General features: G+C 54.1%; 1 protein-coding gene across 1 annotated transcript in view; it reads left to right on the top strand.

The window, feature by feature from the left end:
* Positions 1 to 2,736: 2,736 nt before the first annotated feature.
* The window catches only part of KCNJ3 (potassium inwardly rectifying channel subfamily J member 3), a 24,030-nt gene continuing 5,484 nt past the window's right edge, over positions 2,737 to 21,282 (top strand). Inside the window, exon 1 of the mRNA XM_042041137.1 lies at positions 2,737 to 3,079. Within this exon, the coding sequence (XP_041897071.1) occupies positions 2,752 to 3,079 (328 nt within the window). The 5' untranslated portion in view covers positions 2,737 to 2,751. The remainder of the gene's footprint in view (positions 3,080 to 21,282) is intronic.

Below are 21,282 nucleotides of genomic sequence, written 5' to 3'. Positions count from 1 at the left end.
TGGGATTGGGTGTCCTGCAGGGAATGGGGGTACCCTGCCCTCGGGATGTGGGTGCCGCGTAGGGAACATGGATGTTCTGCCCTCAGGGTGGATGTTGTGCCGGGAATGGGGATGCCCTTCCCTTGGGATGGGTGCTGTGCAAGGAATGGGAATGTTCTGCGGGGAATGTGGGTGCCCTGGCTGGGATGTGGGTGCTGTGCAGGCAATTGAGGTGTCCTTCCCTCAGGATGGGTGCTGTGCAGGGAATGTGGGTGCTCTTTCCATGGGAAGAGTATCCTGCCGGGAATGAGGGTGCTGTGCAGGGCCAGGCAGGGTCCCCTTTCCCGGGACAATCCCCCCTGGAAATGTGGCCGCCTTTGCTCCCTGCTCCCCCAGCCACCCCCAGGGACGGACGCTCATCCCCATGGGAGGCTCCTGAAGTTGTCCTGTTCTCCCCAAATCCCTGTTTCCCGTGGGATTTTGGGATCAGCGCTGTCCCAGTGCTGGGGTCCCCTGAACCCTGAGGGGGTCTGTGCCTAAAAGAGGGAAAGAATTCCTAAAAAACTCCCCAAATAGCCCTTCAATAGCTTTAAAATGATGGAATATCCTTAATAAATAGTCTAAGTGCTAATGTATGATTATAAATATTGGAAATATTGTTTATAGATATTAATTCTATTGATAAATATCTAAAAATAGCATAACAACATAACATCCTGGATTTAAATCGTATGTAATCATAAATGTATTTCTATTAAACAATATATTATTTATAAAATTCCTTTTGAAACATTTAACGATGAATGTATAAATATATATCTACATACTATGGAAATAGAAATATATTTAATAACTTCCTGTATTTCAAGCTATAAAAGATCAAAAATGAGACATTTCCAGGCCAGCATTTGAAAATGGCTCTCTTTTTTTTGGCTCTGGGAGTGCCACAGGGGGAATTTTAAAAGCTGGAGCTTCCAACTTAGCGTGGCTCCAAAAGAATTCCCTGGGTTTGAAATGGGGGGGAGGAAAGGTTTGTGCTTGGAAGAAAAGCAGTGGCTGGCCAGGCCTCCTGGGAAAAAAAGGGGAAGGAAAAAAAAAAGGGGGAGAAAGGATAATTAGAAGGAAAAAAGGGGAAAAAAGGAAAAATGGAGGAAGGGCAAAATAAAAGGGAAAAGTAAAATAAAAAAAAAGGGGGTAAGGGAAATGAAAGGGAAAATAAGAGGAAAAAATAAAATGAAAAAAGGGGAAAGAGGAAAATAAAAGGAAAATTAAAGAAAAAAGGGAAATAAAAGGAAAGGGAAAATTAAAGGGGGGGAAAAGGGTAAAAAAAGATAAAAAAAGGAATAAAAGCAAAAGGGAAGAAGAGGGGAAAGGGAAAATAAAATGGGAAAAAATAAAAGAAATGGAAAACGAGAGAAGGAAAGAGGATAAAAGCAAGGAAGGGAAAATAAAAGGGACCCAAGAGGGGGGGAACAAAAGGAAAACTGAAAGAAAATAGGAAAAAGGGAAAATAAAAGGAAGAAATAAAAAGGATGAAGGGAACAAAAGGAAAAAAAGGGGGGAAGGGAAAACAGAAAAGCAGGGAAAGGGAAAAAAGGAAAAAAGGGAGGAAAAGGAAGCCAATAAATGGGAAAAAAAGGGAAAACTAAGGGGAAAAAGAGGAAACCAAGGATTGCAGCAGGGAGAGCCATCCCTCTTCCCAGGGCACTGCCGAGCCTGGTTTATATTCCCAGCTTTCGGGGGCACGGGGACGCGGAGCGGGAATTGGGGAGCTCCTCCCTCGGAGCTCCTGCCCTGGCTGGGAGTCACCTGTGTCAGCTGAGGTGCAGCCCCGGGGGGCCCGGATTTCCTTTGGGAAGGGCTTTTGGTATGGAAAAGGTTCTTTTCCTGCAGAACTGCGTGGCATTGGAACTCCCAATCCACGGGGGGATATTCCTTTCTTTGTCCTGCTGAGCTCAGCCCAGGAGCAAAGCCAACCCCAAAGCCCTGCGGTGGGAAATGAGTGCAAAGCCTCTTGTGCTGCAGTGGGAATTTTGGGATGGGTTTTTGGGAGTGGAAAGAGCTTTGATGGCCCTCAGAATTCCCGAGTTTCCCCCCCCTCATCACTTGGAGCAAGGGAGTTACTCAGGGTCATTCCTTTGCAAAATATCCCCTCTGGAATTGCCTGGGGTCGGGTTCTTCCAGGGACTGGGGAGGTGTTCGCTTCTATCTGGTTTATCTGGATTTCAGCTCTGGAATTCCTTCTGAATTCCGTGGGAGCAGCTCGGAGCGTGTGGGATCCCAGCTGGATCCGGGAACACCTGGATTCCTGCAGCTGTCCCACGGCAGGGCTGCGAGGGATGTGCTGGATTCCCTGGGAACCCCACGGATGCAGGGGAGGGAGGGAAGGCACTGATGGGCTGTGGGAATTTAACCTGGAGCTGGATTGGATATTAGGGAAGATTTCCCCATGGAAAGGGAAAGGGAGGTCAGGCGTTGGCATGGCCGCCCGGGGCTGGGCTGGAGTCACATTCCTGGAGGGATTTCAAAGCCGTGGATGTGGCACCTGGGGACCTGGGGCAGTGCTGGGAATGCTTGGACTCCACCTTGGAGGGCTTTTCCAACCCAAACTTTCTGGGATTCCATGATTTCCTTCCCCCCCCAGAGCCCATCCTGGACTTTCCCTGGATTGGCCGTGTCCCCAAGCACCCCATTGTCCTTAACTCCCGATTCCACTCGGTGAAATCCCAGAACTGGGAATGTTTGGGTGGGAAGGGATTTAAATCCCATCCCATGGGCAGGCATTCCACTATCCCAGGTTGCTCCAAGCCTTGTCCAAGCTGGCTTTGGACACTTCCAGGGGTGAGGAGCTCCAACCTCTCTTTCCCTCCTTGTCGCTCGCAGTCCCGGCAGACTCCGGAGGGGGAATTCCTGCCCCTGGATCAGCTGGAGCTGGACGTGGGGTTCAGCACCGGGGCGGACCAGCTGTTCCTGGTGTCCCCCCTGACCATCTGCCACGTCATCGACTCCAAGAGCCCCTTCTACGACCTCTCCCAGCGGAGCATCCACACGGAGCAGTTCGAGATCGTCGTCATCCTGGAGGGAATCGTCGAGACCACGGGTGAGTGGGGACACCGCGGGTCCGCGGGGCTGGAATTCCCTCCCGGCCTTGGAGCGCTCCCTGCTCCTCCGGGCACGCTGCGAGGTGTTCTGAGGCAGCCAAAGTTGGGCTTTCCGAATACTCACGGTTTGAGGCACCTCTGTCTTTTCCCTGGATTTGGAGCTCCAGGTTGGCTCCAGCAGGTGCTTGGGAGGAATTTTTTTCCTTGAGCTTCCTTCCCTGCTTTCATCCCTTGGCTCTGATCAGCTCCAGCACCGAGGGGTTTGGAGTGTGGAAAATTGAGGAAGTATTGAGGAGATATTCCCAATAAATTTGGCTTTTGCTGGCTGCAGAGGCCCTGGAGATTTTTTGGGAGATGCCCGATGAGTTAAGCGGGATCTTCCGGCTCATCAGTCCCACCTGGCTGATGAAAATCCCCCTTTCCGATGCCTTCCCTCATGAAGCCGGATCCAGATGATTTCTCCGGGATGCCTCCCGCCTGGATGGGGTCTGTGTGCTGCCTCTGAATTTTGGGAAACACCGACATTCCTTCCTGCTCTCCTTCCCCTCCATAATGACAGGGTTTGGTTGGAGGAAGAGACGTGGGAAGCGGATCCAGCATATTCCCAGAGGCAGGAGGGAAGCTGGGAGCTTCTGATCCTTCCTGGAATTCCCTGGGGGGAGCAGCAGGGCTGAGCTGAGTTCTTCCCTTCCCAGATTCCAGCCAGGCCTTTCCTTTAGGGAAATGTCTCCTCTGAGGGATTTTTTAGGAGTCACAGCAGGGGTCACGGCCAAGGGTGATGGAGGTGATTCCTTGGGATGGTTTTTAGCTAAAAGAGGGAAGATTTGGATGGATATTGGGAAGGGATTCCTGGCTGGGAGGGTGGGGAGGGCCTGGCACAGGTTATTCCATGGCTGCCCCTGGATGCCCAGGAGTGTCCAAGGCCAGGCTGGACCCTGGGATAGTGGGAGGTGTCTGGGATGGAATGGGATGGGATTTAAGGTCCCTTCAACCCAAACCATTCCAGGATTCCATGACCTAAAATTCCTGCGTGGGGAGTGCTCTGAGTTCCTCCCAATCCCAGACCCAGGAGCTGGAGGATGCCCCACTCTGGGGCTGGGATTGTTCCCATTTTTTGGAGCCCTTCCCAGCGGGGATGCTCCAGGGGCCTTTCAGCACCCGGAGCTGCTGCTGATTGCTGAGGGTCAGGGCTGATCATTCCGGGTTATTCTGGATCTGTCTTCCACCCCTCTGTTATTAGGATAATGTGGAATTGGGGAGAACATTCCAAGGGTTTATTTCCCAGTTTTTGTCCTTGTTTCCCATGGTTGGGATGGAGAATTGGAGAATTGGAAGCTCTGTTGTCAGCAAAGCTTCCTGGTGCTGTTCCTGGGCAGAATTGGACTTTCATCCTGGATTTTCCTGCTGGGGTTTGCCTCTGGATGTGTTTGGGATTATGCAACCTTTTATAATTGTGTGTATTATCCTGCAATTTATTGATAAGCTGCTAAAATTCCTGGAAAATGAACCCTTAATGGGAATCTGAAGCAGACAAAACTCTGCAGGAATGGTTTGTGCATCCATTTTCCAAACTCATTATTTTGGAGACCTCTTCCCGTGATTTGCTGATTAAAGAGCTCCAGAGCCTGCCAGGCTTTTTAATTAAAGAAATCGGGATGGCATCAAAGGCCTTCTCCTCTGGATTTGCTTTAAAACAGGAAAAAACTGGAATTATGGAAGCACAGGAAGGGTTCTCTCAGATCCAGGGAGTGTGAGTTCAGAATGCAGCAACTGGAGGGAATAAAGAGCTGGGACCCAATTGGAAATTACAGGATTCTGGTAATTCCCTTTAAAAATGGGGTTGTTTTGGATGTCTGTTCTCAGGGTCAGTGAGAAACCTCAATACAAATTCAGGAACTTTAAAGGTGGAGAGCAAAATACCGAAATTCTGGAATGGTTTGGCTTGGGAGGGACCTTTAAAGGTCAATTTATTTATTTATTTTTATCTTTCCATTCGGATTTTGGGATTTTTTTCTTGTGTGTTGGATGGGGGGGCAACAGGAAAAGAGGATTCAGCATTTTACACCTTGGAAGTGGCTTTAAAATTGCATTTATTTTATTTGAAATATTCTGAAGCATAACCTGAGCATGATAAAATATTCCCTTAAAATATCCCTGTAAAACATTCCTTTAAAACTCTCGGGGCTGAACATCAGGCAGATCTTTTCCCAGTGCTGCTGTGAGACAAAATCCAGCAGTGGAAAATCCAATATTTCTTGGTCATGTGGACAAAACACGTTGGGCCCTGGCAGAGCCAGGATTTCCTGGGACTGGGACCTTCAGCTCCAGCTTCCCTCTGTCCCCCTGGAGCTGCTGGGCTGGAAAAGGGGGAAAAAGGGATTTTTAAAGCTGAGGAGAAGGTGGAATGTGCTGGGAAAATGCAGGGAAGGAAGTGTCTGGTGGGAGACAAGAGCTTGGTAACAACAAATGCCTGGAAGTGTCCCAGGCCAGGCTGGATGGGGCTTGGAGCACCCTGGGACAGTGGGATGGGATTTAAGGTCTCTCCCAACCCACGGCAGCCTGGGATTCTGGGATCCATCCCTTACATAACTTTTATCTTGGATAATGCTCCCTCCTCCTGCCAGAGGCAGCAATTCCCCATTTCCCTGCATCAGGCCTTCCCTGCTCCCTCCTTTTCCTCCCTGAGATCCCTTTGGAGACCTGGGAGAGAAAAGTGGGAGCGATTTTGACCCAGAGCCGGGCAGGACCTTCCCTTTCCCCACGGATAATCCCGGTGATTCAGCGCAAGTCGTGGCTCTGCAAAAATTCCCTGCTCCCGCCTCATCAGAGAGAACTCCTCCTGCTTGAGCAGCCTCCTTGTGCTGACCCGGCGCTTCCACAGCCTCTGGATCAGCAGGCTCCATGTGGAGTTCCATTTTTCCCATGAATTAGTGTTGGAGGGCTGAGCAGGAGCGATCATGCCCGTGTGCAATCGGCCGGAGAGCTCGGGAGCACCAACCCCTGATCTCTGCTATGGATCTGCGCCTGCTGCCAGGAGCTGGGGGAGACAGAGCAGGGAAAAGAGGAATATGCAGCTCCCTGTGGGAGCTGTGTCCTGCTGCAGCTGGAGGGGGGGTCGGGAATGCTGGGGTGGGAAAGGGGAAGGCGAAGGGCTTGAATTTTTCATGGAGTGCTGGGATGTGGGGCTGCTGCTGGCTAAATATAGACACAGCGTGCTCCTCCTGGAGACATTCACGGACAAATAAACCCTGCAGTGCTCCAGTGGTGCTGATTCACGGAATCCTGGAATGGTTTGGGATGGAAGGACATTAAAGCCCATCCCATTCCATGGGCAGAGACACCTCCCACTATCCCAGGTTGTCCAGGGATCCAGGGACAGCCACAGCTGCTCTGGGAATTCTATTCCAGGGCCTCCCCACCTTCCCAGCCAGGAATTCCTTCCCAACATCCCACCTAAATCAACCTAAATCCTTCAGTGTAAAGCCATTCCCTCCCGTCCCTGTAACGCAGTGGCTCCTTGAATCCTTTATTGTTTTGAAATCGGAGCCATTTTTCCTCCGTAGCAACTTCTTCCCGCTCCTCATTCACCCTCCTGCATCCGCTGGCAGTGCAGCTTTCCCTGGATCTTTGCCCTCCGTGCATTATGGATGTGGCTGGCAGAAATATTGCAGCCGACTGATCCCTGTTCAGTGTTATTTATTCATCCCTTCAATAACCTGCAGCAGGGGCCCTGCCTCAGGCAGATGTGCTGCTCAAAACCTGCCAGGAATGCCCGGCTGCCTTTTCCATGGATACCTGCTCCTTGGCCTGGATCCCTTTATGCTCGTTATTCTTTATTTATTTACAGCTCTGCACAACGCACGGGGTGTTAAATGTTGCAGCTCCCTCCTGGCTGGTTCCTCACGGATGCGCTCTCCTGAGGGATCCTGGCTTGGGAATGGCCTTAAGGGAAGGTTTAGGTTGGATATTTGGGAAAATTTCTTCCTGGATACATCTGTCCAGGCCTGGCACAGAGTCCCCAGCCCTGGGGGATTTCCAAGCTCTGTGGATGTGACACCTGGGGACATGGGGCAGTGGTGGCCTGGGCACTGCTGGGAATGGTTGGAGTCGATCTTGTGCATCTTTTCCAGCCTAAACCATTCTGGAATTCTGTGATCCAAACTGAACTGGCCTTCCCAGTGCAGTTGTTGCAGTCCCTGAGCTGCCACACACGATGTCTCCTTTTGGAAAGGCCCAAACCCCTGAGCTCTCCTCGTGATTAACTCTGGGTTTCTTCTGCCTTTTGGAGGGTTTTGACCTCCTGGAATTCTCTGGGAAGCGTGTGGGGAGCAGGATGTGCTTTGGGGTGAGGGGCTGTCTGTGGGCATGGCTTTGAAATCCCTCCAGGGATGGAGCCTCCAGCCTGTGCCAGGGCTGGACAGCCCTTTCCATGGAGGAATTTCCCCAATATCCATCCTGCCCCTCCCCTGGCCCAGCCTGAGGCCGTTCCCTCTCCTCCTGTCCCTGTTCCCTGCCAGCAGAGCCCGACCCCCCCGGCTGCCCCCTCCTGTCAGGGACTTGTGCAGAGCCACAAGGGCCCCCCTGAGCTCCTTTGCTCCAGCCTGAGCCCCTTTCCCAGCTCCCTCAGGAATTCTCCAGCCCCTTTCCCAGCTCCCTCAGGAATTCTCCAGCCCCTTCCTATCTCCGTTCCCTTCCCTGGACTCCTCCAGCCCCTCAGGGTCCCCCTTGCCGTGAGGGGAAAATCAAAAAGTGGGAGAAAACGTGAGGGGAAAGGAAAGTGAGGGAAGTTTGGGGAGGGCTCTGCTGCAGAGCTTTTCCTTCTGCATCCTCCTTTGCTCCAGGCTGAGCCCCTTTCCAGCTCCCTCAGAATTTCTCCAGCCCCTTCCCAGTCCCATTCCCTTCCCTGGACACCCCCAGCCCCTCTCTTCCATCCCATCCCAGCCCAAACACCCCAACCCTTCCCAAACATCCACAGTTCCAGCAGTTGAGAGCTGAATTCCATATCCTGGGGGTTCATCCCAAGGGAAGAACCTGAGCCAGGCCTCGTTGTTTTGCCTGTCTGACACTTAGCAGCCGGATTTGTCCCAGCTGGGCACTCCCAGTTTACAGGTGGCATAAACCAGTTGTAGTTTAGGCCTGGTTCTGTGCCTGCTGCTGGTTCTTGGGACGATTTTAAGGTGAGGTGTAAGAGAAAAGTGCTGGTTTAGCTCCTCGTGTGTTACACAATCCAAGCTGCACCGATGCCACTGTGAAGGAAATGATGATAAAAGTGCTTGGCAGGAGCAGGGGGAGAGGCCTGTCGTGGGTAAAATGCTGGGACATTCCAGGAGAGTCATCCAAAGTGTCAGGAGGAATTGGGAATTTATCGAGGGGAAAGCTGTGCTCGGGCTGGAAAGAGCCTGGAGGGCTGGGGCCCCTCCTGCCCCTTCCCTGCTGTCTGTGCTGGTTCTGTGGGATTTGGGGAGCAGGGGGAGAGGGAATGGGTGAGGGGGCTGCATCCCTGTGGGAATGGCGCTCCTGGGATGCAGCCCTGCCCACTCCTGGCTGATCCCAGGGCCCTTCTGGGGTATGGAGACAAAGGCTGCCCATTGTTTATTCACCGCTGAGCTGCCCCTGGAAGCATCCAGGGAGGATCCTCATCCCGCCTTGTTGTTCTGAATTCATCTGGGAGTCCAGACTAAGCCCTTTAGTGACCGTGACGGGGTTCCAAGGGTTTGGAGCCGTGTGTGCCATCCCAGCGCTGGAAGAGGCTGCTGGGAACAGCTCCCTGCCCTCAGTGCAGCATTTACTGCGGGCTCCTCAGCCTTGTTTGCAGCCTTAGTGACTCCCTGGAGCTCCCGGGGATGTCGTGCAGGACATGAACGAATCCCGAAGCTCCCAGCAGAGCAAACTCAGCCCCTGTGCTGTGAGTGCTGGGGCCTAAATCCCGGGATTTCACACCAAAGCCGGGCAGTGGTGGGAACAGGAGGAGGATGGGGTTGCCAGGAGCAGGGCATTGGATCAGGGTGTCCAGGTGCCTCTGGAATCTGTGACCTGCAGGAAGGCGGAATTCTGCCCCTCTGCCCCGGCCAGCTGAGACCCCGCCTGCAGAGCTGCCCCAGCACAGGAGGGACCTGGAGCTGCTGGAGAGAGCCCAGAGGAGTCCCCGGAGCTGCTCCAGGGCTGGAGCCCCTCTGGAGCCAGGCTGGGAGAGCTGGGAATGTTCCCCTGGAGAAGGGAAGGACACAGGGAGAGCTCCGAGCCCCTTGCAGGGCCTGAAGGGGCTCCAGGAGAGCTGGAGAGGGACTGGGGACAAGGCCTGGAGGGACAGGACACAGGGAATGGCTTCCCACTGCCAGAGGGCAGGGATGGATGGGAGATTGGGAATTGGGAATTGCTGGCTGGGAGAGTGGCGAGGGTCTGGGCTGGAATTCCCAGAGCAGCTGTGGCTGCCCCTGCAATTCAACACTGGCAGGACAATAAAAATCCAACAAAGAAACAAACAATTGTGCCCCCAGACAGGAAAATGCTCCATGGAGTCGATTTATCCGGAGATTTATTGCTTGTGGAGCAGAGCTGGGTCAGCCTTGTCTGCGTGAGGCTGTGGGCAGCAGGATGCAGCCTGGGCTGGAATCCCCCTCTGCTTATCCAGCTCCCGGATCTGCTCTGCGCCTCTGCCCTGCCCCGCCCCTTGTGCTGAAATTCCTGCTGTTGTTATGGATTTATTCCATTTATTGCCTCCAAGGATTCTTTCTGCTCGGGGTTTGTCAGAAATGATAACGATTCAAGGAGCCCCTGTGTGACAAGGACAAGAGGGAAAGGCTCGCAGCTGAAGGATTTGGGTTGATTTAGATGGGATATTGGGAAGGAATTCCTGGATATGAGGGTGGGGAGGGGCTGGGCTGGAATTGCCAGAGCAGCTGTGGCTGCCCCTGGATCCCTGGCAGTGCCCAAAGCCAGGCTGGACATTGGGGCTGGGAGCAGCCTGGGACAGTGGGAGGTGTCCCTGCCATGGCAGGGGTGGCACTGGGTGGGATTTAAGGTCCTTCCTATCCAAACTATTCCATGTTCTGGAATTCGTGGCAGTGATAACTTTGGGATGCTGTGAGGTCCCACAGCTGCTCTGGGGTGATTCAGGCACCCCCCAATCCCATCAGGAATCACCTCCTGTTCCATTGGGACAGGTCTAGGGAAAGATGACCCAGAGGTGCAGAGATAAATGGAGCCAAGGCAAGGCAGCCTCTGGAGCAGCAATTTTCCTGATGAGATTTCCTCTCTCCTCGTTAAGATATTGATCCATGGCCGCACCGGATCCGTCAGGACACAGCTCGGAGCTCCGGGATGAATAACCCTGGATAGGCAGCACTAACTGTGATTAAGGACATGGGATGGCTGCGAGTCCCACAGGGAGGGCTCTCTCCATCTTCCTGCTCCCCGTGTTCCTGGCTGTGTCCCGGCTTTGGCTTCTCCAGGAAACCTCCAGGGATTTAATGTGGGCTGGAGGTGGGTGTGGGGCTGGTTGTGGCTTCTGGAGTATTTTTGGGATCGGTGTAACCAAGAACTGGAACATGTTTAAATTTAAAATTACGTTGTCAGTGCGAGGGTGATAAAGATCAGGGAACCACAGAATCATGGAACGGGTTGGGTGGGAAGGGACCTTAAAGCTCGTCCAGCAGGGACATTTTCCACTATCCCAGGCTGCTCCAAGCCCCGTCCTACCTGGCCTGGGACCCTGCCAGGGACCCAGGGGCAGCTGCAGCTTCTCTGGGCACCCTGTGCCAGGGCCTGCCCACCCTCCCAGCCAGGAATTCCTTCCCAGGATCCCATTGACCCCTGGGCTGTGTGACAAGGTGGGGATCAGGCCCTTGGAGGGCTTTTCCAGCCTCAGTGATCCTGGGATTCTGGCTGGGGTGGTGGTTCCTGGGTGCTGGGGTTGGTTCAAGCAGCAGCCAAGGGGCCCCACTCCAAGTCCCAGCTAAAAGCACATCCCAGGGCTCTCCAAACTCCCAAACCCTGATCCCTACGAACGCTTCATCCCTTTTGCCTTTCTGTTCCATCGCTTGACCCTTCCCATCTTTTAGCTGTGCTCACCCAACAGGACACAGCCCGAGGTGCTGAGCACATTCCCAATGCGCCTCTGGAGCCTTTCCCACTCCTCGCTGTGCTGCAGACACTTTAAATTCCCGGGGCACGGAGCTGGGATGGAATTTCCCCCAGTGGAACATTGCTGACTCCGTGTTCAGCGCTCCACGTGATGAAGGAGCTGGGATTTATATTTAATATTCCCTCCGATTTCCCTGCCCGTGGCTGCTTCCCCCAGTGCTGCTCGGCAGCCAGACCTGGGCAGGCTTGGGAAGCTCAGAAAAATTCACAGGGTGCTTTGTACCAGGGACCTCAGCCAGAACAAAATGGGGTTTTCCCTTTTTTTTTTAATACCTGGCAGAGGTTAAGAATTTAAAAGCCGCATGGAAAACATGCCTGGAGTTGTGGCTTGATCCATGATGCCTGTGAAAGCATTCCAGATTTCCACTGTAGATGGGATGTTGGGAAGGAATTCCTGGCTGGGAGGGTGGGGAGGCCCTGGGATGGAATCCCAGAGCAGCTGGGGCTGTCCCTGGATCCCTGGAAGTGTCCAAGGCCAGGCTGGAGCCGCCTGGGATAGCAGAAGTGTCGCTGCCCATGGCAGGGGTGGATTGGGATGGGATTGAAGGTCCCTTCCCACTCAACCCATCCTGGGATTTCATGGTGGTGAGTCTGTGTTCCCACAGGAACACAGTGTCTCCAGGAGCAGTTATTTAGGGAATGCTGTTACCGGGGTGCTGGGGCTCGGGAGGCCTCGCTCCGAGGCAGCAGCCGAGCTCACCTGGTAATTAATTCATCAGCAGAGCTCCCTGGAATTAGAGCTGTGCTCGGAGAGCTCCTAATTGGGAGTTAATGGCTCATTAGCGCTGAGCAGATCAGCCTGAGAGCCCCGTAAACACAAACAAAGCAATTAAGGATTCTCAGGGAGTGGGATCCGCTATTCCAGAGGCTGCTGCTGTCCTCGGGAGCACCGAGATGGGTCTGGGCCGGGTGCGCTCGGGAGCAGCCGGATTCGAGGGGCTCTGGGATGCTGCTGCAAAGGGAATTCCCTCTGGAATGCCCTTAGCGGGTGGAAGGGCTGGGATGACTGTGTGGGGTGGCTGTGGCTTCCTGCTTTGAAGCCTTGTCCCTGTTCATCCCAGACTGGGCACATGGGAATGAGATGGGGATAGGGAAAATGAGCAGCAGTGGCTCCTACCCAGGAAGTTTTAAGAATGTAAATCACAGAATTTCAGGATGGGCTGGGTGGGAAGGGACCTTAGAGCCCATCCCAGTCCGTCCCTGGCACCTCCCACTATCCCAGCTGCTCCAAGCCCCGTCCAGCCTGGCCTTGGACACTTCCAGGGAGGGGAATGGGCTCCAGGAGAGCTGTGGAGGGACTTGGGACAAGAAGTGACAGGACACACGGAATGGCTTCCCAGTGCCAGAGGGCAGGGTTAGGTGGGATATTGGGAAGGAATTGTTCCCTGGAGGGTGGGGAAGCCCTGGAATGAAATTCCCAGAGCAGCTGTGGCTGCCCCTGGATCCCTGGCAGTGTCCAAGGCCAGGCTGGAGCAGCCTGGGACAGTGGGAGGTGTCCCTGCCCATGGCAGGGATGGAATAGGATGGGATTTAAGGTCCCTTCCCACCTGAACCAGGCTGGGATCCTGTGGAGGTGTGGAAGCACCTCTGCAGCCCACCAGGATTTTTCCTGGAAGCAAAGCAGTGCCCTGACATTTGGGATGGGCCACGGCAAAGAGCAGCAGCCAGAATTCCCAACGTCACAAATACCGAGCCGCTCCTGAAACCTTCAGGAAAAAAAAAAAGGCATCGTTTTCCCTAAAACGACAAAAATGCTCCAGACTCGGAGGCTTTTAAGCCAGCCTGGGGAGAGCTCAGTCAGCACGCTCGGGATGGCAGCAAGGCTGGGATGTAAAATTAGAAACCCCCGCAGGCATGTGGGTATTTGTGCGGCTCGGGCTGGGATCTATCCTCCTGGGCGGATCTATCCTCCTGAGAACAACGAGCCTGCTGGATGCCATCCCATCCCCAGGGATGTGGGCCCTAATTAACCTTCCCTGCCCTCGGGATCGACTCCTTCCCTCCCTCCCTCCCTCCTGCCCACGCTGCAGGAAATGATTTCCCTCTGTGCCGCCCTCGGATCTGAACCGCGGTGGGAGCCACAGGGAAGGAGCAGCATCCAAAACCTCTGAGCCCTATCTGCCTCTGCTCCAGGAAACGCCGGGCCTGTGGGATTTGGGGGTGTTTATCCCACGTGTTTTGGGGTGTTTGTTTTCCCCCGCGAGAGGTTTGAGGATGCTGCGGATGCAGGAGCAGCTTGGAGGTGTTGAGCACCTGGTGATGCACCTGGGGGGAGCAGGAAAACGGGTCACCAGTGGGGAAAATCCAGCATGGAATTGCTGAGGGTGTGGAGATGCTGGCTGGGAAGGTTTTGCAGGGGGAAAAGGTTTTCAGCTTTTCCAAGTCGGGGAGGTCACACTGAACTCTCTGCTCCCTGCATGGGAAGGGGAGACTGCCCCATCCCTGGCAGTGTTCCAGGCCAGGCTGGAACAACCTGGGATAGTGGCAGGTGTCCCTGCCCATGGCAGAGGGTGGAATGGGGTGGGATTTAATGTCCTTCCCAACCCAAACCACTCTGGGAGCCTGTCATCCCATGCTATTTGTATAAATTTGTATATATTTATATATCCATGGCCCAGCAAGGTGTGTGTGGATTCCCGAAGAGCCTTTTCCAGCCCCAAATCCAGCCTGACAGCCGTTCCCGCAGTGCTGACAGCCCCGATCCTCTCTTTCCCGGGAGCGCTGTGCTCCCGGTGTCAGGCAGGGAATGTTTGTCAGCTCCTCCCGCCGCCTGCGTGCCACGAGCTATGTTTAGTTCAAGGGAGGTGGTGTTGGAGCTGTGCATGGATCTGAAATACATGACAGGAGCTGTTCCGGCCTGGGAGAGGTGGGGATGGGAGCTGGGATGTTCCCAGTGCCAGACAGATGGATGCAGGTGAGGAGCTGGGAAAGCTGCTCCAACCCAGCCTCAGCAGCTGTCTGGGGCACAGAGGAGCAGAACAATCCCTCAGAGCAGGAGGTTTGGGGTTGCCAGGGGTTGGTGATCCCCTTTTCCAGGTGCTCCTGTCCCACAGCAGGCGATCACTGGCCCCATGTCCCCTCTGTGAGGGGTCATCCCCTGGATCCAGCCCTGGGATACCCCTGGGAACACGGGAGTGCAGTCTGTGTTCTCAGGAATTTTAAATACTGGGATCCCAGGAGGGGATGGTGAACGAGGTCTGCATAGAATCAGGGAATGTCAGAGCTGGAAGGATGCACAGGATCGTGGATCCAGCTCCTTCCCTGCACAGACCCCCCAACAACCCCACCCTGGGCATCCCTGGCAGCGCTGTCCAAACGCTCCTGGAGCTCTGGCAGCCTCGGGGCCGTGCCCATTCCCTGGGGAGCCTGGCCAGTGCCCAGCACCCTCTGGGGGCAGAACCTTTCCCTGAGCTCCATCCCATCCCCCTCTGGCACAGCTCCATCTGTTTCCTTCTCTCCTGATCAATTCGGGGGGGGGATCTCCTTGAATTCCCTGGCCAGGCCGGGACTGCAGGTGAGGAGCAGGAATCACGGAGCAGCTTTGTTGGAAGCAGTTGTGGGGATTAATTGATGGCCTCAGAATATTTAATATTTTAAAGATACTCAACAGGTCAGTCCCTGTGTCAGACCAGTGGCGCTAAGCCCTGAGAGGTTATTCCCAAACAGCTCCGTGCTGCCTTCTGTAAAACCATGGAGTCCCAGATGGTCTGGGTGGGAAGGACCTTAAAGCCCATCCTATCCCACCCCTGCCATGGGCAGGGACACCTCCCACTGTCCCAGGCTGCTCCGAGCTCCATCCAGCCTTGGACACTTCCAGGGGTGCGGAATCCACAGCTTCTCTGGGCAATCAGAGGCAGATTGTCCTCCTCTGGATCAGCCTGCCGTTGATACAGGTTACTTGCAGCTCAGAAAGCGCCTGCTGACTTTCTGTTCTATTTAAATCAGTCTCCCAAGCATCCTGAGAGCCTTTTTCCATAGGGTGGATGGGCAGGGATGCTGGGTTGGAGCAGGTGTCCCTCTGGCAGCACTGAGGGAACGTCCCCAGGCCCTGGAGCCCAGGAATGCTCTCCCTGTGTGGCCCCGCTGTCCACCCCAATGAATTGTCCCTTTCCATCTGAAGAGAGCTGGATTTTCCGTGCCAGGAAGGCGTCTCTGGCTCCCTCGGGGTGTTGGTAGGGCTGCCAAGCCCTGCAGAGGAGAGCTCTATTTCGGTGCTGAGCCCATATGGCCGGGTGGGAGTTTGGAGGAGCGGGAGCTGCTGGAGGAGCGGCTGTGAGAGGGGAGGGAAGGGCCGGGCTCAGCCTCACAATGGAAGCGTTCCCGTTTGGAGAGCAGGAATTCCTGTCCATATCTTTGTTTTCCCCTTTTTTACTGACTTCCCTCAGGTGTTGCTCCGAGACACCTCTGATCTCCTGGGATTTCACAGAGCATTCCTTTCTCCCTGGGGTTCTTCCCTGCCATTCCCAACACTGAGCCACAGATGAATCCCCTCATTTCCAGCTGCACTTTGGAGCCCACGCTCCATGGAAAGCAGAACCAGCTCCATTTTTTAGGCTGGAAAATCCCTCTGAGCCCATGGAGTCCAAGCATTCCCAGCACTGCCCAGGCCACCACTGGCCCATGTGCCCGCATCCACGGGGCTTTGGAATCCCTCCAGGGATGGGGACTGCCAGGCCTGGATTGTTTTTTCCATGAAGGGTTTTTTTTCCTGGCACAGGGTGCCCAGAGCAGCTGTGGCTGCCCCTGGATCCCTGGCAGTGCCCAAGGCCAGGCTGGACATTGGGGCTTGGAACAGCCTGGGACAGTGGGAAGTGTCCCTGCCCATGGCAGGGCTGGATTGGGATGATCCTTAATTTCTCATCCCACCCAAACCAGTCTGGGATTCTCTGTTTAGCATAAGGAATGTTTTCACAGGACTGTGCTGTCAGGAAAAATCTGGGAATACTTGAGGCTGATGGGAGCTCTGGAGAGCATCCACTGCTTTTCTCCAGGGCATGGATGGGCAATTCCAGTTTATGTCCAAACCCTATTTTATCCATGTCCCCAGCTCCCTGGGAATATCCCCATCCATGGGGAGGGATGCATTGCCTCTCCCATTCCCATCCCTCCTCCCTCCATCCTTTTCTCCCTGCCCTTCCCGGTGCATCCGAGCAGGGAGCTGCTGGAGCAGGGAATGAAATCCTTCCCTTCTGGTGCTGCTGAGTCAATCCTGGCCGGGTGGGAGGGGAATGATGCAAACCTGGGAATGTGGCAGATGGCTCTGGGAAAGGAACCTGCTCCAAGGAAGGGGCTGGAGGGGCTGGGATCGGCCCTGATGCATTCTGGCCGTAGGGAAAGGAATGGAGCGGAGTCTGGGGTTGGGATTAAAAAAATCAGGAGAGGATAAAAATAGCAGGGCAGATTCCCCGGATTAATTATTGCATGGAATGTGCACCGGGTGGTTTGATCCAGATAACTGCTCCTTCCTCTGCTCTTCCAAAAGGATGGAAAACCCTGCTCCAGGCCTGGCAGGGCAGCCCTGGAGGCTGCCAAACTTTCATTTTCCCCTCTTTTTTTGATACAAAAAAGGGATGTTCCTCACCTGCCAGCAGCCTGTTGCATTCCTGGGTGTGGGAGCAGGAGCAGGATGTGCTTTCCTGTGCTGCTTCCATGGGATTTTGGAAACCTGCCGTGATTTGGACTAAGCATGGTCCTGGCAAACACCCGACCGAGGTGCTGAGGGTGCCAGGGAAATCTGGGGCTGTGAGGGATTGAAAAGCGCCCCGGGAAGAGGCCTGGCTGATAAGGGAAATACCTTTGGTGTCGTGGATGTGTTTAAATGTCAGGAATGCTCCGGGAGAACAGTGGGAATAAAGCAGGAGGTATTTATGGAGTGGAGATAAACAGCGGGTCTGGACTGAGGAGAGGAGCAGGAGCCTGGGATTGCTCCTGAGGGTGAGGAGAAATAAAGTATTTGGGATAAAACTGATGTCTGACTGACAGGAGTGATCCTGGAGCCACGGGAGCATGGGATCATGGAATGGTTGGGTTGGAAGGGATCTTTGGATCCTTTTTGCACACAGAGTTGATGTGGTAAATCACTGTGTGTTGGAATTCCCAGGAATTAAAATTAATGGGAAATTAATGCCCCTGGATCCCTGGAAGTGTCCAAGGCCAGGCTGGACAGGGCTTGGAGGAGCCTGGGATAGCGGGAGGTGTCCCTGCCCGTGGGCTGGAATGAGATGATCTTTAATGTCCCTTCCAAACCAGGTAATTCTAGGATTCTGTGGTATGTTCATGGGTTCATAAAGGGGTTTTATGGTTGGTACCTTTAGGGCACATTTTGTGTCTCACATTTCAGGAAATGCTGTATTTTATTTCTCTTTAGCCGAAACGGGGTTTTATGGAAAAATTGCTCCCCCACCCTCCCAGCCAGGAATTCCCAATTCCCAATCTCCCATCCAGCCCTGCCCTCTGGCACTGGGAAGCCATTCCCTGTGTCCTGTCCCTCCAGGCCTTGTCCCCAGTCCCTCTCCAGCTCTCCTGGAGCCCCTTCAGGCCCTGCAAGGGGCTTTGAGCTCTCCCTGTGCCCTTCCCTTCTCCAGGTGAACATTCCCAGCTCCCTGGCCATGGATTGCCAGAACGTTCTGGAGCACTTCAAGCCATCGTCACTTTAATGGAGGAGCAGCCTTGGAGCGGAGCTGGGAAACGTTAGCGCCAGAAATAGCTGTTCTTGCCGGGAGATGGAGGTGGTGCAGCCTCAGCCCCACGCTCTGTCTGCGGAGGAGCGCTCCCGGCGGGCTGTGCATTTCCCAGTCTGGCGGCTGAACTTCCATGGGAAAACAGCGTGGCAGTGCAGGGGGAGAGGAAGAGCCTGAGAGCTGAAACCCTCCTGGTTTGGGGGCTGACCCCGCTCGGTGTCCCCGTTATCAGGGCTGATTGCAGATCCCATCCGTCTGTCACCGTTCCAGGTGGGAACATCAGGATCTCCCACTCTTCCTTGGATAGAGCAGCTGCTATCCCTGTGTTTGGAGTGAAGCTGTGGCTGTCTCTGGATCCCTGGCAGTGTCCCAGGCCAGGTTGGACGGGGCTTGGAGCACCCTGGGATGGTGGAAGGTGTCCCTGCCATGGCAGGGGTGGGATGGGATGATCCTTAACTTCCCTTCTGACCCAAACCATTCCAGGATTCCATTACCTCCTCTGCAGCCCTGGAAGAGGAGAGGTTGCTGTGGGAATCCTTTTTCCTGCAGCAGCAAATCCTCCCTTGGCCATGCAAGAGCAGGGGGGTGAGTGTTGTATGTTTTATATCAAGCCCTAATCAGGCTTTACTCTTCCCTTCAGGGGCCTTAAATTGCAGTTCTGAATTAGCTCAGTTGTTAGAAATTCATCAGTCATTGCTGTGTGATTCACCTTTAACAGGTATTTTGGAGGTTTTCCAGGAAAATTGCAGGTTTAAGGCAGATCAACCCCCAAAATGCACAGGGAGGAGCCCCTGGCTCAGCTCCAGGAGTTTGAACCTGCAGGGCAGGAGCTCTTCCTAAGAAAAGAGTTAAAAACCTGACAAAAAGAAGGAGATTTGTGCATTTTGGCCAGAAATTCCTGCTGGAGGTTCCTCTTCCTCCCAATCCTGGGACACAGAGATGCCCTTTTTGTGGCTGTTGGGACCATGTGCTGCTGAGTCCATAATTCCCCATTAATTCCCTCTTTCCCCACTGATTCAGATGAACTTTTCCACGTTGGGAAGGACACCTGATGTCCCTGTGTCCAGCCCTTGGCCAGCAAGCTGCATTCCAGCAGCTGGAGGTGGAATTTCTGGCATTACTTTGGAGAGGGAAAAGAGCCACAGAACCTTTGGGTGCCAGAATTGCTTCTGAGGCCTCTCCAGGGCAGGGGGGGCTGTTAAAAGCTGGTTAATGATCCGTGATTTCCCAGGCAGCAGCCAGCCTCGGGAATCAGATGGGATAAGTAACGGCAGGGCTGGGATTCTTTTCAAGGCAATTTATGTTAAGGCTCTAGAAAACAGCCGGCTCCATCTGGGTCCTTCGGAAATTTGGAAGTAATTGGAGGATTATTAGGGGGTGGAATTAGTCAAAGCATTTATTTACGGGTTTTTTTTTTTTGGCCTCCATCTGCCCCCTCATTAATCCAGGGATGCAGCCCTGAGCTGGGCTGACAGCGAGAATCACGGAAACGCGGAATGGCTTCGATTGGAAGGAAATTAAGGATCATCCTTACCTGGATGGCTGGAACACCTTCTGCTGTCCCAGGCTGCTCCAAGCCCCATCCAAGTGGCCTTGGACACTGCCAGGGATGGGGCAGCCACAACTCCTCTGGATTCCCCGCATGCAAAACAAGCATTCCCTGTTTTCGAGGCGATGGAGAGGGGTTTTATTGGATATTTTGGGGTATTTCTGCTGGAATCTGGGATTGTTGTACCTGTTCAGGTGAGATTTGTGTGCAGGCAGAGCTTTGCTGGTTCCCAGCTCGCAGAGCCTGAGGGAGGCTGAGCTGGGAGCAGGGAACAAAACACTCCAAACATTTTCCTTTGACGAACGGCTGCTTAATTCCGTAATAAATAATTCCTCTGCAGGCAGCCTGTTGGCTTCCAAGCCGGAGCTGGGAATTTATCCTGCAAATGAATATTAATCACGTGGAGAACTTGGGAAGCTGGGAGCAGGCCCGTGGTCGGGGTGGAGGCGGCGGAGGCAGCGCGGGCTGCGGGCCCTGCTGAGGGGGAACTCGAGAGGGGAGAAAAGCTCAGGAAATGGAAACCCTTCCATGCCAACAGCAGGAATGGAAAACTGGGAGCCAGGAGCGATATCCATGAGCAAAATTCATGGAAAATAATCCTGGGGTAATTATCGGAAGGGCTGGCAGAGGTGGCGTGCACCCACTGATCCTGCCTTTTCTGTGGGAAAACATGGAAATACTCATGGATTTGGGGCATGGTGCTTTTTAGGGGGTGTGCTGGGGACAAAGGTCCTGGTGTAGGATGGAGCCCCTCAGCTCTGGAGCCAAGCTGGGAGAGCTGGGAATGTTCACCTGGAGAAGGGAAGGACACAGGGAGAGCTCCGAGCCCCTTGCAGGGCCTAAAGGGGCTCCAGGAGAGCTGGAGAGGGACTGGGGACAAGGCATGGAGGGACAGGACCCAGGGAATGGCTTCCCAGTGCCAGAGGGCAGGGATGGGTGGGAGATTGGGAAGGAATTGTTCCCTGGGAGGGTGGGCAGGCCCTGGCACAGGGTGCCCAGAGCAGCTGGGGCTGTCCCTGGATCCCTGGCAGTGCCCAAGGCCAGGCTGGACATTGGGGCTGGGAGCAGCCTGGGACAGTGGGAGGTGTCCCTGCCCATGGCAGGGGTGGGATGGGATGAGCTTTAAGGACCCTCCCAACCCAAACCATCCTGGGGTTCTGTTACTGCTGGAATACAAGTGTGGAATGGCAGAACAACCCTGTGAGCTCAGAGCTGGGGCTGATATTGGCTGACATGTTGGGAATATTGGCTGCTGCTGTTCATCCTGAGAGGCTCTTAAATAATTTGTGCCCTTGGGTTTGTTGGGGAAGGAGATCCATGGATTTGAAAGACAAACGATATTCCTGCAAATATTTATCCCTCCAGTGAGCTGATGTGGGAACGAGACAGAATCTGCGGCTGATTTTCCCGAGATTCAGCTGATCCATTTTTCCATGGTAATGGTGGGTATGAAATTCCTCCGTGGAAAGCCTGCTGGGAGAGGCAGGACCATGGAGCAGGAGGTGGGAATAGCCCTTGGGAACAGCCCCCAGCATTGCCATGGGATTGCCTGGGATGGGGACGGGGTTTGGAATGCAGCTGCTGACGGGGTGTGGAAGCAGATTGGAATGGGAATGCAGGTGGAGCTGGGTCTGGAGATGTGGATGCAGAAGGGGATGAGGATGAGGATGGGGAGGCAGATGCTGACAGGGATGGGAATGCAGATGTGGATGTGGATATAGGTGTGAATGGGAATTTGGATCGGGATGTGGATACGGATGGGGATGTGGATACAGATGCAGATGTGGATATGGATTCAGATGGGGATACAGGTGCAGATGTGGATATGGAT

The sequence above is a fragment of the Corvus kubaryi genome, unplaced genomic scaffold, assembly GCF_017639235.1.
Source record: "Corvus kubaryi isolate FWS band 111438036 unplaced genomic scaffold, C.kubaryi_AGA036_p1.0 37396, whole genome shotgun sequence".
Taxonomy (NCBI): Eukaryota; Metazoa; Chordata; class Aves; order Passeriformes; family Corvidae; genus Corvus; species Corvus kubaryi.
This window is presented reverse-complemented; position numbering and strand designations above follow the sequence as displayed.